Source organism: Mesoplodon bidens (genome assembly GCF_964165515.1).
Source record: "Mesoplodon bidens genome assembly, chromosome: X".
Taxonomy (NCBI): domain Eukaryota; kingdom Metazoa; phylum Chordata; class Mammalia; order Artiodactyla; family Ziphiidae; genus Mesoplodon; species Mesoplodon bidens.
The window spans coordinates 108,367,788-108,385,587 of NC_138163.1; the positions used below are offsets into that span (position 1 = coordinate 108,367,788).

Genomic DNA, 17,800 nt, shown 5'->3' on the forward strand with positions numbered 1-17,800 from the left:
CTGGAATCGATACCCCATGGATTCTGAGGGACGACTGTATTGGTATTTACCGATGTGACTAAACTGTGATTAATCAGAGGTAATACAGTTTCCATGGGTTATGTTCTAAACTGGATGGGCAAAGCACAGAACACAAAAAATGCCATTAAGTACAGGACTTCAGAAAGTTATCAGGAACTTACTTTTGGAGGCTACCAGTTAAAAGAAAAAGGGCATTTGTAAAATTATTCTACGTCCATCATACACCATCAGGAGAACAGCAATACTAGAAAATGATTCTGGTTGTTGTTGAACACAGGTTTTTCTTATGAAAAATGGAACATAAGACACGAAAGGCAGGACCAGCTTCATGGGCATGTGACGTATGCAAGAACTCCACACTTGGAATTGCTCATGTTTGTTTAATGTCTTGAAATTCTTAATACTTTTTGAACAAGGGCATCCTCATTTTCATTTTACCCAGATCACGTTGGCAGTCTTGATCGCAGGAGTGGTGAAAAGCATGGGAGAATGGACTCTGAGCCCACAGGAAAGAATTTTTTGAACGTGAAGAAGAAATATGCACATATAGGGCAAAGTAAGAATTTCTTTTTAATTAATAAGGTTTCTAGACAATTATTTAATTAAAATTATAAAAGCAGAGAAAACATTTAAATTTTGCATCATCACTGGAGTCTGCTTAAATTTCAGCTAAGCAAAGAGGGGACAAGTAACCTGCATTCTGGCAACGACAGCACACCCTAGTCATGGCAGTATTTCATCAGGACGTCATATACCTGGCACAGTGCCATCACTTGGTGAACACGAGCATCAGAAGTCCTATGCTTTGCCCAGACAAGCTGTTCCAGGTTGTTCTCTAGATACAGACTCAAAAAGGAGTCCCTTTGCATGTATCTGACTATGATTCACTGATACGATACTTAGATTGACTTGTTCCTCACTCTGAACTTCAAATCAGCAATGATATATATAATTCCCATGTATCAAATATATTTTCCCCCTCTGACCATGTAAATTTGAACACTTCATGAACTTCACATTGCATAACATATAAAAGAAACCGATCATATCAATGCTAGTCAAAATGAAATCATGTTCCTTCAATGTGCTATGTAAATGTTACCTTTTCACCTCTGTGCGCAATTCTTTAAAATTGTCAATAGGCCATCTTTCTCCACTTGCCTTCTTCATTTGAACAATGACCATTGTTTTTTGTAATTTCATAACCTGGGGCATAAATAACACCTGGATATCTACAGTCCCTTTAGGAGGCAATGCAATTCCTGAAAAAAAAAACACACACACAAAAATAAGTTTTAATGTGGTAAACGTTTTTAGAATATAATAATTTTAACCACAGAAAGTAACCTCTCCTTACTGATGACCTAAATGTTTCAAAGTCACTCCTGAACAAAAAAACACATTATGCTAAATTATAAGTGCACTTCACTGGCTTCACTAATTTTCCTCAAATGTCACCAAAATTCTTTAAAAAACACATTTTATTCTGAGCCAAGAAGGTTCTCCTGAAGAGGCTGGAAGAATTGAAGAAATGTTGATAGTGGTGGCTTGAGTTTCCCAGAGTGATTAAAAAAAACCCCATAAAACCCATGGATCTTTTCAAGTCTTACCACATTTTGCATAAGGCAAAGTACAGCAATTTCTGACCCTTTCATTTCTTTGCATATTTTTGTTCTAGACCATAATAGCTCCATGTTTCTGCTTGGAGCCCCAGAATTGCTACCAGTAAACTGTTCATTTCTTTAACTGATTCACGAAGGAAGCCAAAGCTTATTTGTGAAAGAAAGGGGCATCCACTTCAGGTTATAAAAATCAGAAGACAGAAAAACAGACAGCAATTTCATGTGTTCTAGTGGATTAGAATTTTTCAACCCTTGCTTTGAATAAGTACCACCTGAGAAAAACTTGTTAGACATGGAGTTTGCTAAGGTCCAACTACAGAGATTCTGATTTGTTTAGTCTGGGCTGGGGCTGCAAAGCTGCGTATTTAAGTAGCAGCTCATGAGATCCAGAAGCAGGTGATCATGAGACCATACTTAGAAAAAAACCCTCTATCTATTGGACAAGTATTGAGAGGTTGGAAGAGTAGTGAACTTCTAGCCACTTATAACAGTGAAGATTTCCAAGTGATCGGTGTCTTCCTTTATTTTGAAGAGTAACACTCTTTACAAGAAAATGAGGGATTATTGACTATATTGTTTTTTTAAAATTCTTTGTTATAAGATTGATGATATTCAAAGTCATTTTGTCTCAGATGAGAATACTGTACTAAACTATTAAGAACATCAAGAAAGAAAATAGAAAATGGCCCCTCTGCAAAATATCCCAACTCAAAGTTCTTATAAATTTTCAAATTTTAAAGTTTATTCCTTCAGGAAATGAAAATTTTCTAAGGTGTACTGTCATACTTAACAATAACTAGTAATTAATATGATTACTAGTTAATATTTATTCACTACTGACTCTATGCCAGGCTCTGTGCTAAGTATTTTTCACACAATTATCTCATTTCATCCTCAGAAAATCACCATAAACAAGTGTTATTATGTTTCTCATTTTAGAGATGGAGATATTGAGACAATTTGGTTAAACAACTTGCCCAAAGTCCCAATGAAAGATCATGTTGTTTACTAAGATATCTGAAAAATTTCTATCTTCAACTTTGCCTTTATGAGTTCTGTATTTTCAACGAATCGCTGCATTCAAATAAGTAAAAACAGCAAGAGCCAGAATAAAATAGGATAAAGAGCTGGAATATGATTTTAAAAAGCAGAGCTGAGTCAAATAAACCACACATTGCATCTCCAAGGAAAAGTTTAGAAATGATCATTTACCCTTACAAAAGTATATTACCACTAAAAATAGATTATATTATAACTAAAAATAAACCCAGACATTTAGATGGTGTAAGGAGTCAAGACAAAGATACAAAAGGGTACTTCATTGCTAACATCATGCTTTCTTATAATATTTGAAATGAAAGATAATGCTATAACCAATAAGCCCATTTAATTGAAAATCTAGTAGGCTATTTGTGGCTGTAACTTTTTACCAGTCTACAAATAGAACTATAGTTCCCTACTGAATTCACCATACATTTCTTTAACTATTATTACATGCTTGAATAGTAAGTTACTGCAATGTTAATAAACTTCCAAGAAATCACTGAAACTTAGCAATGAAAAGAACTTTGAGAATTTATCAAATTCATTTCGTGTCTCACAAATAATTTATATTTCCTGTGGTTTTCCCATTGTCCTTTGCAATACTTTTGAGTAGAGACAGAAAAGCCGTCCATACTTCTATCTTATAAAGAATCTAACCTATGTTTTCTTCTAATATCTATATATTTTCATCCTTATAGTTAAATACTCAATCCACTTGTAATTTATCCATATGTAAGGAATGAAGAATGAATCCAACGTTGTTGATTTTCTATATGAGACTAATTATCCAAAAACCACTTATTTAAAAGTTCAATGATTTGAAATGCCACCTACATAGCATTTCCTTATATATTTTTGTCTTTTTCTGGAGTTCCTAGATTTCTCTTCATGTGTAAGTACCACACTGTTTTAATTATAGATGCTTTATTTTCTACTAGAACTGTCTCCTCCCCTGGCTCATTTTTTTAAAAGAATTTTTCTAAATTTGGAATGAACAGTTAGCTCCAAGAAGGGGATGGCCTGGCAAACAGTTCTTTTAATGGGATTGCCCCACATTTACGCTTTAGGAATCACTGACATTTTTGTCCATTCACGATCTATTCAAAAGCAAGGATATGGCCTTTATTTTTCTCATTTGAGCATTATATTAGGTGCTTCTAGGTTCTTGGAATAGGTTTTCAGCCAGTGTTAGTTTTCAGTGTTGCTGGAGGCTCATTTCAGCATCTTCATATGTGTTTAGCAGGAAGCTGGGAGAAACTACCTCAGTTGTTTCTATCTTCTGACTGGGAAATATAGCTAGTGTGATGATTACTACATCTATTAGGTTAAACAATCTAATAAAACATATTCTAAACTCAAAACATTTTCTAAGCTTATCTTTTTCTGTTTTACTCCATTTCCATATAGTAACTACACAAAGTAACTACAGATGTATTTACTTTTTTCTATTACAGTTACCATTCGGGGATTCAAAATCCTAATAAGCATCTAGGGGGAAATATGCACATTTTATTTTACATAATTGATTTTAGGTACTTATATATTTTATGAGAGAAGTATACATTATTTATATAATTTTGAGACCCTGATAATACGTCATGTTTAGCATCTGAGAAATATTAAAAAGAGTGGCATTCATTGTATTATTGTTATTTTGCTTTTGAAATCTGCTATGGCCTAGCTGCACTTAACATTCAAATTTTATTCAGTGTATTCTAATACTGCTATTTTGATCAAACGTAATAGAAATATTTATGCACTGATCTCCAATTTGAAATATAGAAATTGTCCAATACTTTAATGGTATAAGGTTACTTGCCTTCTTAGAAGAAAATCTCCTCAAGAGCGTAAAGTGAGCATAATACTCATTTTAGTAATGAAAATATTTCATTTGGGGAGATTAATTTTTAATCACTTTAGTGGTATTACACTACTGCTCCCCACAGCATAATTTCTAGTATTTAGGATGGAATTAGAAATAGCCCATGTCAGGAAATCAAAGAGATACTTAAACATTCTAGCTCCCTAAGTGATGCTATTATTTTTGTTATAGTGGTTTCTTTAATTAATTAATTTATTTATTTATACTTTTGTCAAATGTCTATTTGGTTTTTTGAATTGAAGTACAGTTGATTTACAGTATTGTGTTTCAGGTGTATAGCAAAGTGATTCAGTTATACGTATATATGTGTATATATCTATATTCTTTTCTTTGATTTTATCCCATTTGTTTATTACAACATATTGATTATGGTTCCCTGTGCTATACAGTAGGACCTTGTTGTTTATCTATTTAATATATGGTAGTGTGCATCTGTTAATCCCCTACTCCCAATTTATCCCTCCCCCATCTTCCCCTTGGTAACCATAAGTTTGTTTTCTATGTCTGTGAGTGTCTTTCTGTTTTGTAAATAAGTTCATTTGTACTATTTTTTTAGATTCCACATATAAGTGATATCATATAATATTTGTCCTTCTCTGTCTGACTTACTTCACTTAGTACGAGAATCTTTAGGTCCATCCATGTTGCTGCTATAGTGGTTTATTTTAAATAAGTGGTTTATTTTAAATAATATAGTGGTTTATTTTTAAATAAATGATCGTGAATGGACAAAAATGTCAGTGATTCCTAAAGCGTAAATGTGGGGCAATCCCATTAAAAGAACTGTTTGCCAGGCCATCCCCTTCTTGGAGCTAACTGTTCATTCCAAATTTAGGTCCATCCATGTTGCTGCTATAGTGGTTTATTTTAAATAAGTTTTTATTTTTAAAACATCAAGTCATCAAGAATGTGACTTTTCATCAACCACTTTCACACATGAAATGTGTGTACTTTCTACTTGAATACTTTATATTTTCAATAACTGATTTAATAATCTTTAAATTATCACTAAAAAATAGAACAGAATTGTTAATGTGGTAGTTTGGAGAAAAGTCCTTTCATTGGTTCTTCAGAGATATTATAGGTGAATTATGCCCCCCTCCCCAACTCATATGTTGAAGTTCTAATTGCCAGTGTCTCAAATGTGACTGTATTTGAAGTTGGGGGCCTTTAAAGAGGTGGTCAAATTAAAATAAGACTGTTAAGGTGGGCTCTAATCCAGTCTGACTGGTGTCCTTATAAAAAAAGGAAATTTTGACACACAGACAGACACCAAGGATGCCCACATACAAAGGAAAGACCATGTGAGGGCACAGCAAGAAGGCACCCAGCTACAAGCCCAATAGAGAAACCTCAGAAGAAATCAAATATCCTGGTCCCTTGATTTTGAACTTCCAGCCCCCAGAACTGTGAAAAAATTAATTTATTTTGTTTAATCCACCCCGACTGGTATTTTATTACTGCAGCCCTAGCAAACTGATACATAAAATTATCTTTCCTTCTATGTTATCTCAGAGGCTGAGGCATGGGATACCACTGAACTTGCTTAGAGACTTTCTAATTCCAGGCTCTCAAAACAGGACAGATAGAGAAATTTGACTCTGACTGCCATTTGGCTGCTGTGATCATGGAAAAGCTAGGGACGAAGCAGTCTTCCCATCCAACCTGTATCTTGCTGACTGAGGTGCATGTATTGAATGGAAGCATCTATTGAAGAGCAAGAAGGGCATTTCATGGATGGAATTTTCTTCATGAAGGATTAGAGACTGCTGCTGCTTTACTCCTCCATCTTTTATAGAGTTAGCTAATGTCTGAGATTTAATAAAGAACTTGTCCAAAGAAGACACCATTAAAAGGACTAGTGTACAAAAAGTGAGCACTAAGTGGAAGGTCACATTTACTCGTATAGGTCATTGGGGAATAGATACAAATCCATGCTTCTTAGAAAAAAATGTTCAGTTTGAGACATATAATGCTTTCAAAGTAGATTTTTGGGATTATTCAACACAAATATGATTGCTAAGGTAAGTCTTACATCATGAACTAAGCACCTGTAAGTTAAAGTTTTATGTTTGCTTTTTAAAAAATCTAAGAATACATTAGTAAAAAATAAACAAATAAAACTTAAAGGAAATACTGATTCCAATGTAAACATTCCATTGCTGGGTCTAAAATGAGTGAAAAATCCACTATCAGAGCCTCCTGACCAGAGACACAGTAAAGGACAGAGTTTTCTGTTATTGAAGGCCTACAAGCATATGCTAATAACCACTGACAGTGATGACCAAGAGAAGGGTTTTGAGCTTTACATGAATATTTAGAATATCTTAATGTGCCTTCCAGTCTTAATATTCTATGATAACATTTTTCATTATAAATAGAAAAGATAACTAAGGTTTTAAAAATTAATGTCAGGAAATTGAATATTTTCTTGGAAAGTAACTAATTTTAATTTCAATTAAAATAATATCCCTTATTGATCAATTACCATGTCTTCCTTGTTCTCTGCACTGCTAAGCTGTGTGTGTGTGTATGTAAAATCTCTCTCTTCACCTGCAGGAATACTCTATGATATAATGTAAAGCATTTGAGATTTACAAATTTAAATCTATGATCTGATATTCATTAGTTCTGGGAAACTGGGAAAGTCATTTAAATTTCTAAGTGAGATTTTCCTAATACGAAAAAGGAAGCATATATATATATGAATATAACATACATATCAAGATTTTGCTATGGCAAAGGTACTATTTCAGTTCCATCCAGATAATCCCATTTTGTACAGTATACATTGATTGTACACTATTTTATTCTTTCACTTATTCATTCAGAAAATACTCTGTGCCATGCATTGTAATAAGGGATAAAATAGCGAAGAAAATAAATCCCTTGCTTTTCAGGATCATGCATTCAAGAATGTGTTGGGGGTGAGAAGTCAAACAATAAATAAAATGTATTATATGTATGGTGTTGTTAAGTAAAACAATAAAGAGTTAGAGAGTGATGTGGATGTTAATACAGGGTGGTCCAGGAAGGCCTCTCTGATAGGTGTCATTTGAGCAAAGCACCTAAGGAAGTCTGAGAAGCCTTGTAGACATCCATGGGGGGAATACTAAGATAGCAGGTGGCTATATGAGTCTGAATTTAAGGGGAAATTGAGGCTGGGGCTATCAATTTAAAAGTTGTTTGAATTCACTTGTGACTGAATGAGAGCTCATCAGGAACAAGTATGGATAGAAATGAAAAGAGAAGATAGGGCCTTGGGCTTCTGGGAATTCAGGGGATAGGAACAGGGGAGAAAATGCAAAAAAGACTGAGGAGGCCTTTCTAGAGAGACAGAAGGAGAATCAAGGGAGAATTGAATCCTGGAAGCCAATTGTTTCCAAAATGGTGAGAGATCAACTGTATCAAGTAGAGCTCATGAGCAAGATGAGGATGCCATAGATGATTAGATCTGGCAGTGTTATTTTACTGATGAACTTCAAAAGAGCAGAATCATCTGTAGACTGATGGGGAATAAAGTAAGATTAGCTTTTGCAATAACTTATAAGGGAAAATAATCTGAAAAAGAATCTATCTATCCATATCTATATCTATATCTATATATCTGAATCACTTTGCTGTACACCTGAAACTAACACAACATTGTAAATCAACTGTACCTCAATAAAAAAAATGAAAAAAAAAAGATAATGTATAAGAAATGAGGGCCATAAGTATAGACAATCTTTCAAGTTTTTTGCCATAAAGAGGGATCAGAGAAATGGGATAGTACCTGGCAGGGATAAGGGGTAAAGAGAGGCATGTCTTTTAACATTAAGAGGTATTATTGCATGCTTGCTATGTTGATAGGCATAATCCCACAAGAATTATTACACAGAAGACAGAGGAAAGAGCTGGAGAGCTCCACATAGTTGAGTAGGCGTGGGATTCAGTGAACGGGTCGAGGGCTGGCCATAAGAACACAAAGAGCTTTTCCAATGTAATGGGAGGAGAGGCAAGGCACATGGATGAAAATAAAATTAGGCTGGTCGATGTAATGGAAGAACCAGACAATTAGATTCTGATTTGACTTTATATTCTTAATGAAATAGGAAGAAAGAATATCAGATGAGAGAAGGGGAGGAAATGCTGAATGTCAGTAGTAGTCATCAGGTTTCAATTCATTGTAGGAAATTTTACTAAAGGAAAAGAATGTGTCATCAAAAGTTCATCATTCACTCACAGTTTACTTATTTCTCTATCTCCCTTTCTATCTATCCATCTCTATATCCATCAACCACTCTACCTACTGAAAAAGCCCCAAATTCTCTAAATCCTAAAAAGATATTAGTCCTCTCTCTGTTAGAATATTTATCTGTATTTCTGAAGCTAAGAAAATTGCATAAAATGACAGAAAAGAGACATGGTACTGTAAGCCTTGGGTTCCATTTTACAAGCCCAGACCATATAAAATATTTTAATTAGTTCGATTTTCATTCTCTTCATAGAAATATTCTAGTGGTAGAAGTAGGTCTAAATTTCAGGTTATAGAGATTTTTCTGAAGGGCAGGCATCCAGGCATCTTTGCATAACAAAATCTATAGCTTTGTGTTTTACAATAAAATCAGCAGCTTCACTGACTAGCTTAGAAATCTGCTTGCTTTATGCTAAAAATCATAATTACAAATCTGTCTGATTGGAACCTGAGCTCATTTGTGTGGAAAACTGGTCATCTGACATAATAGGAAGGGAAATTTTACAAAAAACATGAAATTATGCTCAGCTGCCAACATAATTTAATAAACATTCATGACAATTATCTGGAGACCTGGGTATGCTTTACCTCAGGCAGCAGCACACATTAAATGCCACTAAACACTGAGTTCTTGGAGACATTTTCCAATTCACAAGTAGCAACATTTAATTTGAAAAAATTTTTTTCTGCATACAATATTTTTATTATTCATTGCCAAACTGCATGATATATGTTAACTAAAATCAACATGAGACATAGCAATTATCTCTCATAAGGAAAAAAAACATACGTCTTTTCTAAATGCTTATTTAGCTCTAATTATTAACAATCACATAAATTATATTTTATCTTTTAAAAAGTAGACATTATAGATACCAAACATAGTGTATATCATTATCCTTCTGATTATTCTCTCTTATTATAATATGATATAACCCTTATCCATTATAAAAACATTTGAGATAATTATAAACATGCAGTTTTAAGAAATGAAAGTACGCTTTACCCAGTTACCTCCCATGGTAACATCTTGTAAAGCTATAATGCAATACAAAATCCAAAATATTTACATTGAAATAGTGAAGATATAGAAGTTTCATCACCACAAGTATCCCTCTGGTTGACCTTTTACAGACATCCCTACCTCCCCCACTACTCTAACCCTGAATACTACTATTCTCCATTTCTGTAATTTTGTCACATCAAGAATACTCTATGAATGGAATCATATAGTATATAAATCTGGGGGATTGGCTTTTTCACTCAGAATAATACCCTGGATATTCAATCAAGTTGTTGTACTTATCAATGATTTGTTCCTTTCCATTGCTGAATACTACACAGTGGTATAGATATAACACCATTTGTTTAACCATTCACACTTTGAAGGGCATCTAGGTTGTTTGCAGATTTTGGCTATTACAAATAAATCTGCTATGAACATTCATGCACATATTTTTTTTTTTTTTTTGCTGTACGTGGGCCTCTCACTGCTGTGGCCTCTCCCGTTGCGGAGCACAGGCTCCGGACACACAGGCTCCGCGGCCATGGCTCGCGGGCCCAGCCGCTCCGCGGCACGTGGGATCCTCCGGGATAGGGGCACGAACTCGTGTCCCCTGCATCGGCAGGCGGACTCTCAACCACTGCGCCACCAGGGAAGCCCCATGCACATATTTTTGTATGACATAAATTTTTACTTTTCTGGGATAAATTCCCATGAGTGTAATTGTTGGATGGTAGGGTAATTGCATGTTTACTTTGATAAGAAACAACCAAACAGTTTTCCAGAATGGCTGTACCCTTTTACATTCCCACCAGCAATGTATGAGTGATCCAGTTTCTCTACATCTTTCCTAATACTTGATGTCACTATTTTTTATTTTAGCCATTCTGATAGGTTTGTAGTGAAAACTCCTTGTGTTTTTATTTCGCACTTCTCTAAAGATTAATGATGTTGAACATCTCTTCATGTGCTTATTAACGATCAGTATATTTTCTCTGGTGAAATGTCTATTCATATTCTTTGCCCATTTTCCAAAAATTGTATTTTTATTAGTGAGTTTTCAGTATGTTTTATATATTCTAGATACTAACCCTTTGTCACATATGTGGTTTGCAAACATTTTCTCCCAGTTTATAGCTTTCTACTTTATTGTCTTCTCATGGGCTTTTATGGAGAAAAATATTTTAGTTTGATGTCCAATTTATTAATTTTTCCTCTTATGGAATTTTTTACTGGTTAAAAGCAAGAACTATTTACTTAGCATTGTGTCAGTTTTTGCATAAGGTCTGAGCATCCTGGCTGGAATTGCATTAAACCTATAAATCAAGTGGGATAGAACTGACATCTTTACTATATTGAGTCTTCCAATTCATGAATAGAGTGTATCTCTCTACTTATTTAAATGTCATTTGATTTTGTCATTTTCAGCATACAAGTCCTGAACATGCTCTGTTAGATTTACTTCTAAGTAATTTATTTATTTGGAGAGATTACAAACAATATTAGATTTTAACTTTCAGTTTCCACATTTTCGTTGGTAATATATATAAATACGATTGATTCTTTGTGTGTCGTTCTTATTTACCATGACCTTGCTGAATTCACTTAATACTTCTACAAGCTTTTTTTTTTTTTTTTAAGTTTCCTTGTGATTTTCTGGTAGATAATCATGTGATATGAAGATAAGGACCATTCATTTCTTTCTTTCATTCTATTTGCCTTTCATTTTCTTTACTTGCCTTATTGCACTGGCTGGGACTTCCAACAGTATGATAAATGCTGAGAGTGACATCCTTGTGTTGCTCCCTATTTTAGAGAGAAAGTATTCAATGTTTCGTAACGGAAAGTGACATTATATTTTCTATACTGAATGACCTGTGATTTTTTTCCTTTATTCTTTTTAAGAGAGTAGATTACATTAATGAAATTTCAAATGCTCAACCAGCCTTTACATTTGGAATAAATGCCATCTGCTCATGGGTATATTTTTTTGTTATATCTTTTGATGGGTTCATTTTATTAACATTTGTTGAAGATTTTGGTGTCTAATTTCAGGAACAGTATTAGTCTGTAGCTTTCTTTAACTGTGATGTGCTTCTAGTTTTTGTATCAGGGTAATGCTGTCCTCATAGAATAAGTTGGAAGGTGTTTTTTCCTCTTCTCCATCTTGAGAAAGATTGGTGTTAATTCTTCTTTACATGTTTGGTAGAATTTGCCAGTGAGGCCATTTGGGCCTAAAGATTTCGCCTTGGAAGTTTCCCAACTATTAATTTAATTTCTTTAATAGACGACTACTCATATGATCTATTTCATCTTTGGTGGATTTTGGTAGTTTGGAATTTACGAGAAATGGATCAATTTCTCCTAAGTTGTTGAATTTATGTGTTTATAGTTGTTCATAATACTGCTTTATTTTTCTAATGTCTTAGGTTATCTGTAGTGATGTTGCCATGGGTTACTTGAACATATTTTAGGATTTTAACTGATTTATAGTGTTTTTGAGTCTATCACTTCATTAAGTCTATCACTTAATTTTCTTAGTTGTTTAAAGTGGTAATTCAATATACATACGCAACTTATTGCTTTCCATAGGTATCAATGTTTAATTTGAATGAAATGTATCAATATGTACCTTATGTTTTAAAATGTACTTAGGATTTGTTTTAATCAGGTATGGTGAGACATACAGACACAGAAATGACTGTCATGAAGAAAGAAGTTTTATACTCACATATCCCTAGGAACGGGAGGCATAGCATGCCATGCAGGGACACATGGGGAATCATCAAAATTAGTCATGGGGTGAGGGAATGGCCAAGAGCCTTTACTGCGGTTTTCATGGGAAGGCTAAGCAGGTTTAGAATAGAGGGTATTTTCCTTACGATAGATCACAAATTCTAGAAGATGGTGTGGTAAAGTTTTAGGATTTAGAAAGGAGTGAAAGTGTGGTTTAAAAAAAAAAAGTGGATGTACACTGCCACTGGGGATATGAATGTTGAGAATGAGGGATGACCTGGAAGAACAGGTGCTCATATGGTAACAGATACAAAGAAGGATAAATACATACTTATATACTTCCTGATGAAAGAAAGATAGATGGTGGTGGTAAGATCTCACACTCGTACTATGGGGATGAGACTTTAGAGGTGGAAAAGAATGGATAACTTAGCAAATATACATTACATATAAGGATTTGCTAATGGCGTGAAAAAAGTCCATCAATTATTCAACATTCTCTAACTATGTAAACATAGGCATATACTTTGCTATATATAAGCTTAGCATTCTTAAAGCTCAGGTCTCATAAATAACCAACTAATGCCAAATGCTGAATTTGCTAACATACCTATGAATTGAGTGCTTGTCTGCAAGACAAATGTCTCAGCATCTGCATTTTCCTCCTATCAGTTTCTTCCTGATAAGAAGTTTTGATAAAGATTAAGGCACCATTTATATTTGATAATAAGATAAATAACACTCAAAGTTGGCATCTTCTGATGTTATCGAGGGGTTAGGGATTTCAGAACATGCCCATTTGCTACAGGAAAAGAAATCAATTAGAGCTACAAGAATTCAGGAAGAATACAAGTGGCAAAAGGTAATGAATGGTTGTGCCTAGTCAAAATGGGGAAATCCTAGAATGGATGTTTTCCTAAAATGCATTCACCATATTCCTTTTATGACATAACTGAAAAAACAGAAATCTAATCCTTTTGTAAGATTAAATTTTGACTTGTCCACAGAGCTGGTGACAGTAAAGTTTTGACTGTGTACTCATTTCCTACACATGGAGACCATGACAACTTATATCCATCTGATTTTCCTTTTAGACTTAAATATAAATAGGGGTGTCAGCTAAAAGAAGAAGAAAAAATAACAATTTCAGTTCAGGTGTAATGGATTTTTGACATATCAGAGCTCTCATTACATTTGACAGATGCATACTGATTTTCATTTTAAGCTCTTCTTATCCAACATACTTGGTTATTTCTGGAAATTTTTTGCTTTAAATTAAATAAAGGTTTGAAGTGATAGAAGATTTTAATTAACTTCACTGACAATGTAATACCTACCCGGGAATTGGAGTCTGATATTATATTTTTTCATACAAAATAAACATAATGAGAAATATCATATTTATGTAGCATAAAGCAGGAATTTTGTTTTTTAGAATGCACTAAACAGGTCATAAGGTATGGCTTAAAACATGTTCTCACTTATCAGAGTCTAAGAATTAAAACAAAAATGTGAAGTCTACAAAACTGCATTGTTTCTCAAAAGTGACCCAAATGTGCTAAAGCTGTCACCACTGTTACTCTCTCTCCACACTTTATTTACAGCTTCCATCTCTTGAGGCTCTTGCATAGAAGCTAATGCATTGTATGTTTTTCCATACCCGTGGATTCTGTACCAGTGATCTTCAATAGTCTTACCCTGATTTCTCCTCTATCTCACACATGTGGATAAATGCCTAATGTTAAGCTTTTTTTTTTTTTTTTTTGCGGTACTCGGGCCTCTCACTGCTGTGGCCTCTCCCGTTGCGGAGCACAGGCTCCGGACGCGCAGGCTCAGCGGCCACGGCTCACAGGCCCAGCCACTCCGCAGCATGTGGGATCCTCCCAGACTGGGGCACGAACCCGTGTCCCCTGCATCGGCAGGTGGACTCTCAACCACTGCGCCACCAGGGAAGCCCGTTAAGCATGTTTTATGTTTTCCCCAAGACAGGCACTTGATACTTGATCCGAACATAATAAAAACATCATTAGACCAATAAAATGTGAAAGAGTATATTCCATTTACAAAACAAAATTTCACTCTCTAACTAACATCCTGTTGTATTCCAAAACTAGTAGAAAATTATATAATTGACTTTTCATTTTACTTCTGAGCACTTTTATTCTAAATTTTTCTTTTTTATGCCTTATCTAGTACCTAAAGAAAAAAGGGTTCCATTTTTTAAAGAAAATATTTTAAACTTAACATTGAAATTAGCATAATTGTTCCAAAACAATTATCCTGATCCTATACAGATCAGTTTTTATTAATGTTACCAACAGAATGATAGAATCTTTGAGTTCTAACTTAATGGTCCTCATTTATAACCTCCCAATGAGTGTAGCAACATATTGTAAGAAGTCTATGCAAGACAGTCCTCAGCAACCATTTGGACCCATCATCTGATGAGGAGTTCCTATTTCTTATGGTACTCAGTTCCTTCATGAAACAAAATTAGAAGGTTTTTCCTTGTTTGAACCCCTAGTTCTACTGCTTAGAACTAACCAGTCTCTGGTTGAAGTTCTGCCCTCAGCAGGGATACAGAAAATTAAACTCTTATCTTCCACACTTGGAGAAACTATTTTTCCAAGCTCATTATAATTTATCCCCTCAAGCACTAGACCCAGTTCTATATGTTTGCCAGTATCTTGCTAGTTATTCAGATTTTCAAGGACTTAACATCCTGACTATCTTGTCTCTGCTGGGTCCTTTACTAGGCAGTCCAAAACCGGTAAGCTCAGCTACGTGTTATATTTCACCTATGATGAATGATTTCCTGGATCTCTAAATACTGTCCTTGAATTTCTAACTCCATGGACTACCTGCCCATTAGGACATCACCACTTATACCTAGATTATAACATGTTGTCTGTTGCTTTATCCTTAATGCAAGATTTTCCAAATTTCCAATTTCACTCTTTCCTAACAGGTATAATTATGTCTGGTTTCTGCAGCACCAGTGTAAATTCAATCAAGAGGTCTAGTTGGAGGTTTTGGCTACAAGTAGAATTGTCTAGCTATTTATCAGGTATTTACTAGCCATTTCCTAAGATATGACAAAGGATCCTTCATCAAGCAATATCCATGCAAAGAAGCAATCTATTTTATAATATCTTAATAGATAGCATGTTTAATAGGCCCAAATTATCTAGGTATGATCTAATTAGTTCATAGCAATTACCTATATTCTCATACCTGAGAAAAGCAATTTTACTATCATGATTGAAATTTACTTTACATTTGTAGATAATCTTACTACAAAGTAGGTTATCAAGAATGAAGGGACTTCTCTGGTGGTGCAGTAGTTAAGAATCCTCCAGCCAATGCAGGGGACATGGGTTTGAGACCTGGTCCAGGAAGATCCCACATGTCACGGAACAACTAAGCCCACAAGCCACAACTACTGAGCCCGCGTGCCACAACTACTGAAGCCCGTGCACCTAGAGCCTGTGCTCAGTAACAAGAGAAGCCACCACAATGAGAAGCCCGCACACTGCAACGAAGGGTAGTCCCCACTCGCCGCAACCAGAGAAAGCCCGCACACAGCAACAAAGACCCAACACAGCCATAAATAAATAAATAGATAGATAGAAAGAAAGAAAAATAAGAAAGAAGTAAGCCAAACCCAAAAATGTTCTCCCAAGCCACACACCACATATTCAATTTATGCTACTGGTGCTTTGAACCCACACATGAGACATTCTGATCTCCAAAATACTATGTCTTGAAGACCACAGTCAAACATTGTAGAATACTGAGATTAATTATACATTTGGCATTCTAGCATACTGACTTTCTCTTCCTGTTTTTTGTAATACATAAAGTTGCTTAATAGTCTATGGTTTTACGTAAGACGTAGATGACATGGACTCCAACAAGACTCTGTCAGCAATTTACTATAGCCATCAGTGCAGGTTAACTCATGCATTCACTTTTTCCCTTCGGTAAGGACTTTTCTAGCCACCCTATTCAAAATTGCACCTCCAGCACTATGACTGTCTTTAACCCCTTCCCCTGCCTATTTTCTCCCCCCATCCTATTTGATCATTGTCTGTCTCTTTCCATGAACATGTAAATCCCAGGAAGGCAGAGATTTTTGTCTATTTGGCTCCCTGTGTATCTACAGAACTTAGAACGGGATCTTAGCATATGGTAGTTCTTAATAAATATTAGTACTTAAATGGATTCAGCAAGGAACTGTTCTAGTTGCTGGGGATACTGTAGGAAATGAGACAGAAAATCTCTCTCGCATCATGGAACTTAACTTCTAGTGGAGAAAAAGAAGAGAATAAATAGATAACTGCATAATAGATTTCAAGTTAATTATTTAGGGAGAATTAGTGGAGGGTGCTTTCAGAGAAAACTCCTCTAAAGAAGTGACGTTTAGTGGAGGCTTCAAGGATTTGGAGAAAGTTAAACAAGAAGTTGGGTAAGAGTGTTGCAACCACAAGTGTGAGCAATGTAAAAGCTTAAATAGGAATTGGCTCAGAATGTTGATGCAGTCAGTAGCTCAGTGAAGGGTGGGAAAGAGTAGAGAAGGTAAGGTCAGAAAGAAAAGCACGGACCAGATCATGGGGGGCCTTTCTGACCTCACCTCCTAATGTTGAACTGGAAAACATGGGAAGGTTTTAAACAACACAGTGATACAACCCAATTTTTGTTTTACAAGAAATCGCTCTGTCTTCTGTGTGGAGATTAGAGTATGGGGTATACGACTGAAATACAGGAAGCAGGTGCAGTAGTTTGGGTAGTATAGTCTAGGGTGGAGGTGCTAAAAAGTGATCAGAATGAGATATATTTTTATGGCTTTGCTATCGGTATTTACTCACGGGCTGGAAATTTGCAATGAGAAAATAAAAGAAATCAAGTATGACTCCTAGGTTTTTGGAAAGATAAACTGGATAAATAATGGTGCCATTGACTAAGATGAAGAATTATTCGGGGAATAAACTAGCATAGGTGAGGAGACAGGTATATCAAGCATAATATTTAGTAAGAGATACCTGTAAGATATCCATGTGAAGATGAAAACATGCAGCTGAAACTCAGGAGGAAGTTTAGAGTTGGAGATATAAATTAAGAGGCCATGTATAGATGGTATACACAAGGCTGAAAAAAAATGTCCAGGAAGATATTATAACTGGGGAAGAGACTGGGATAAGCCCTAAATCAAGCCAACATCTAGAATTCTGATAGCAGGTAAGAGACAGAAAAGA

The 17,800-nt window shown here is 35.1% G+C and overlaps 1 protein-coding gene across 1 annotated transcript in view; it reads right to left on the bottom strand.

Annotated features, from left to right (window-relative positions):
• Nucleotides 1–17,800, bottom strand: part of CFAP47 (cilia and flagella associated protein 47) — a gene marked incomplete at both ends in the record, with an annotated part of 276,077 nt that overhangs the window by 43,889 nt on the left and 214,388 nt on the right. Inside the window, 1 exon segment of the mRNA XM_081223108.1 lies at nucleotides 1,124–1,283. Coding sequence (XP_081079234.1) covers nucleotides 1,124–1,283 — 160 coding nt within the window.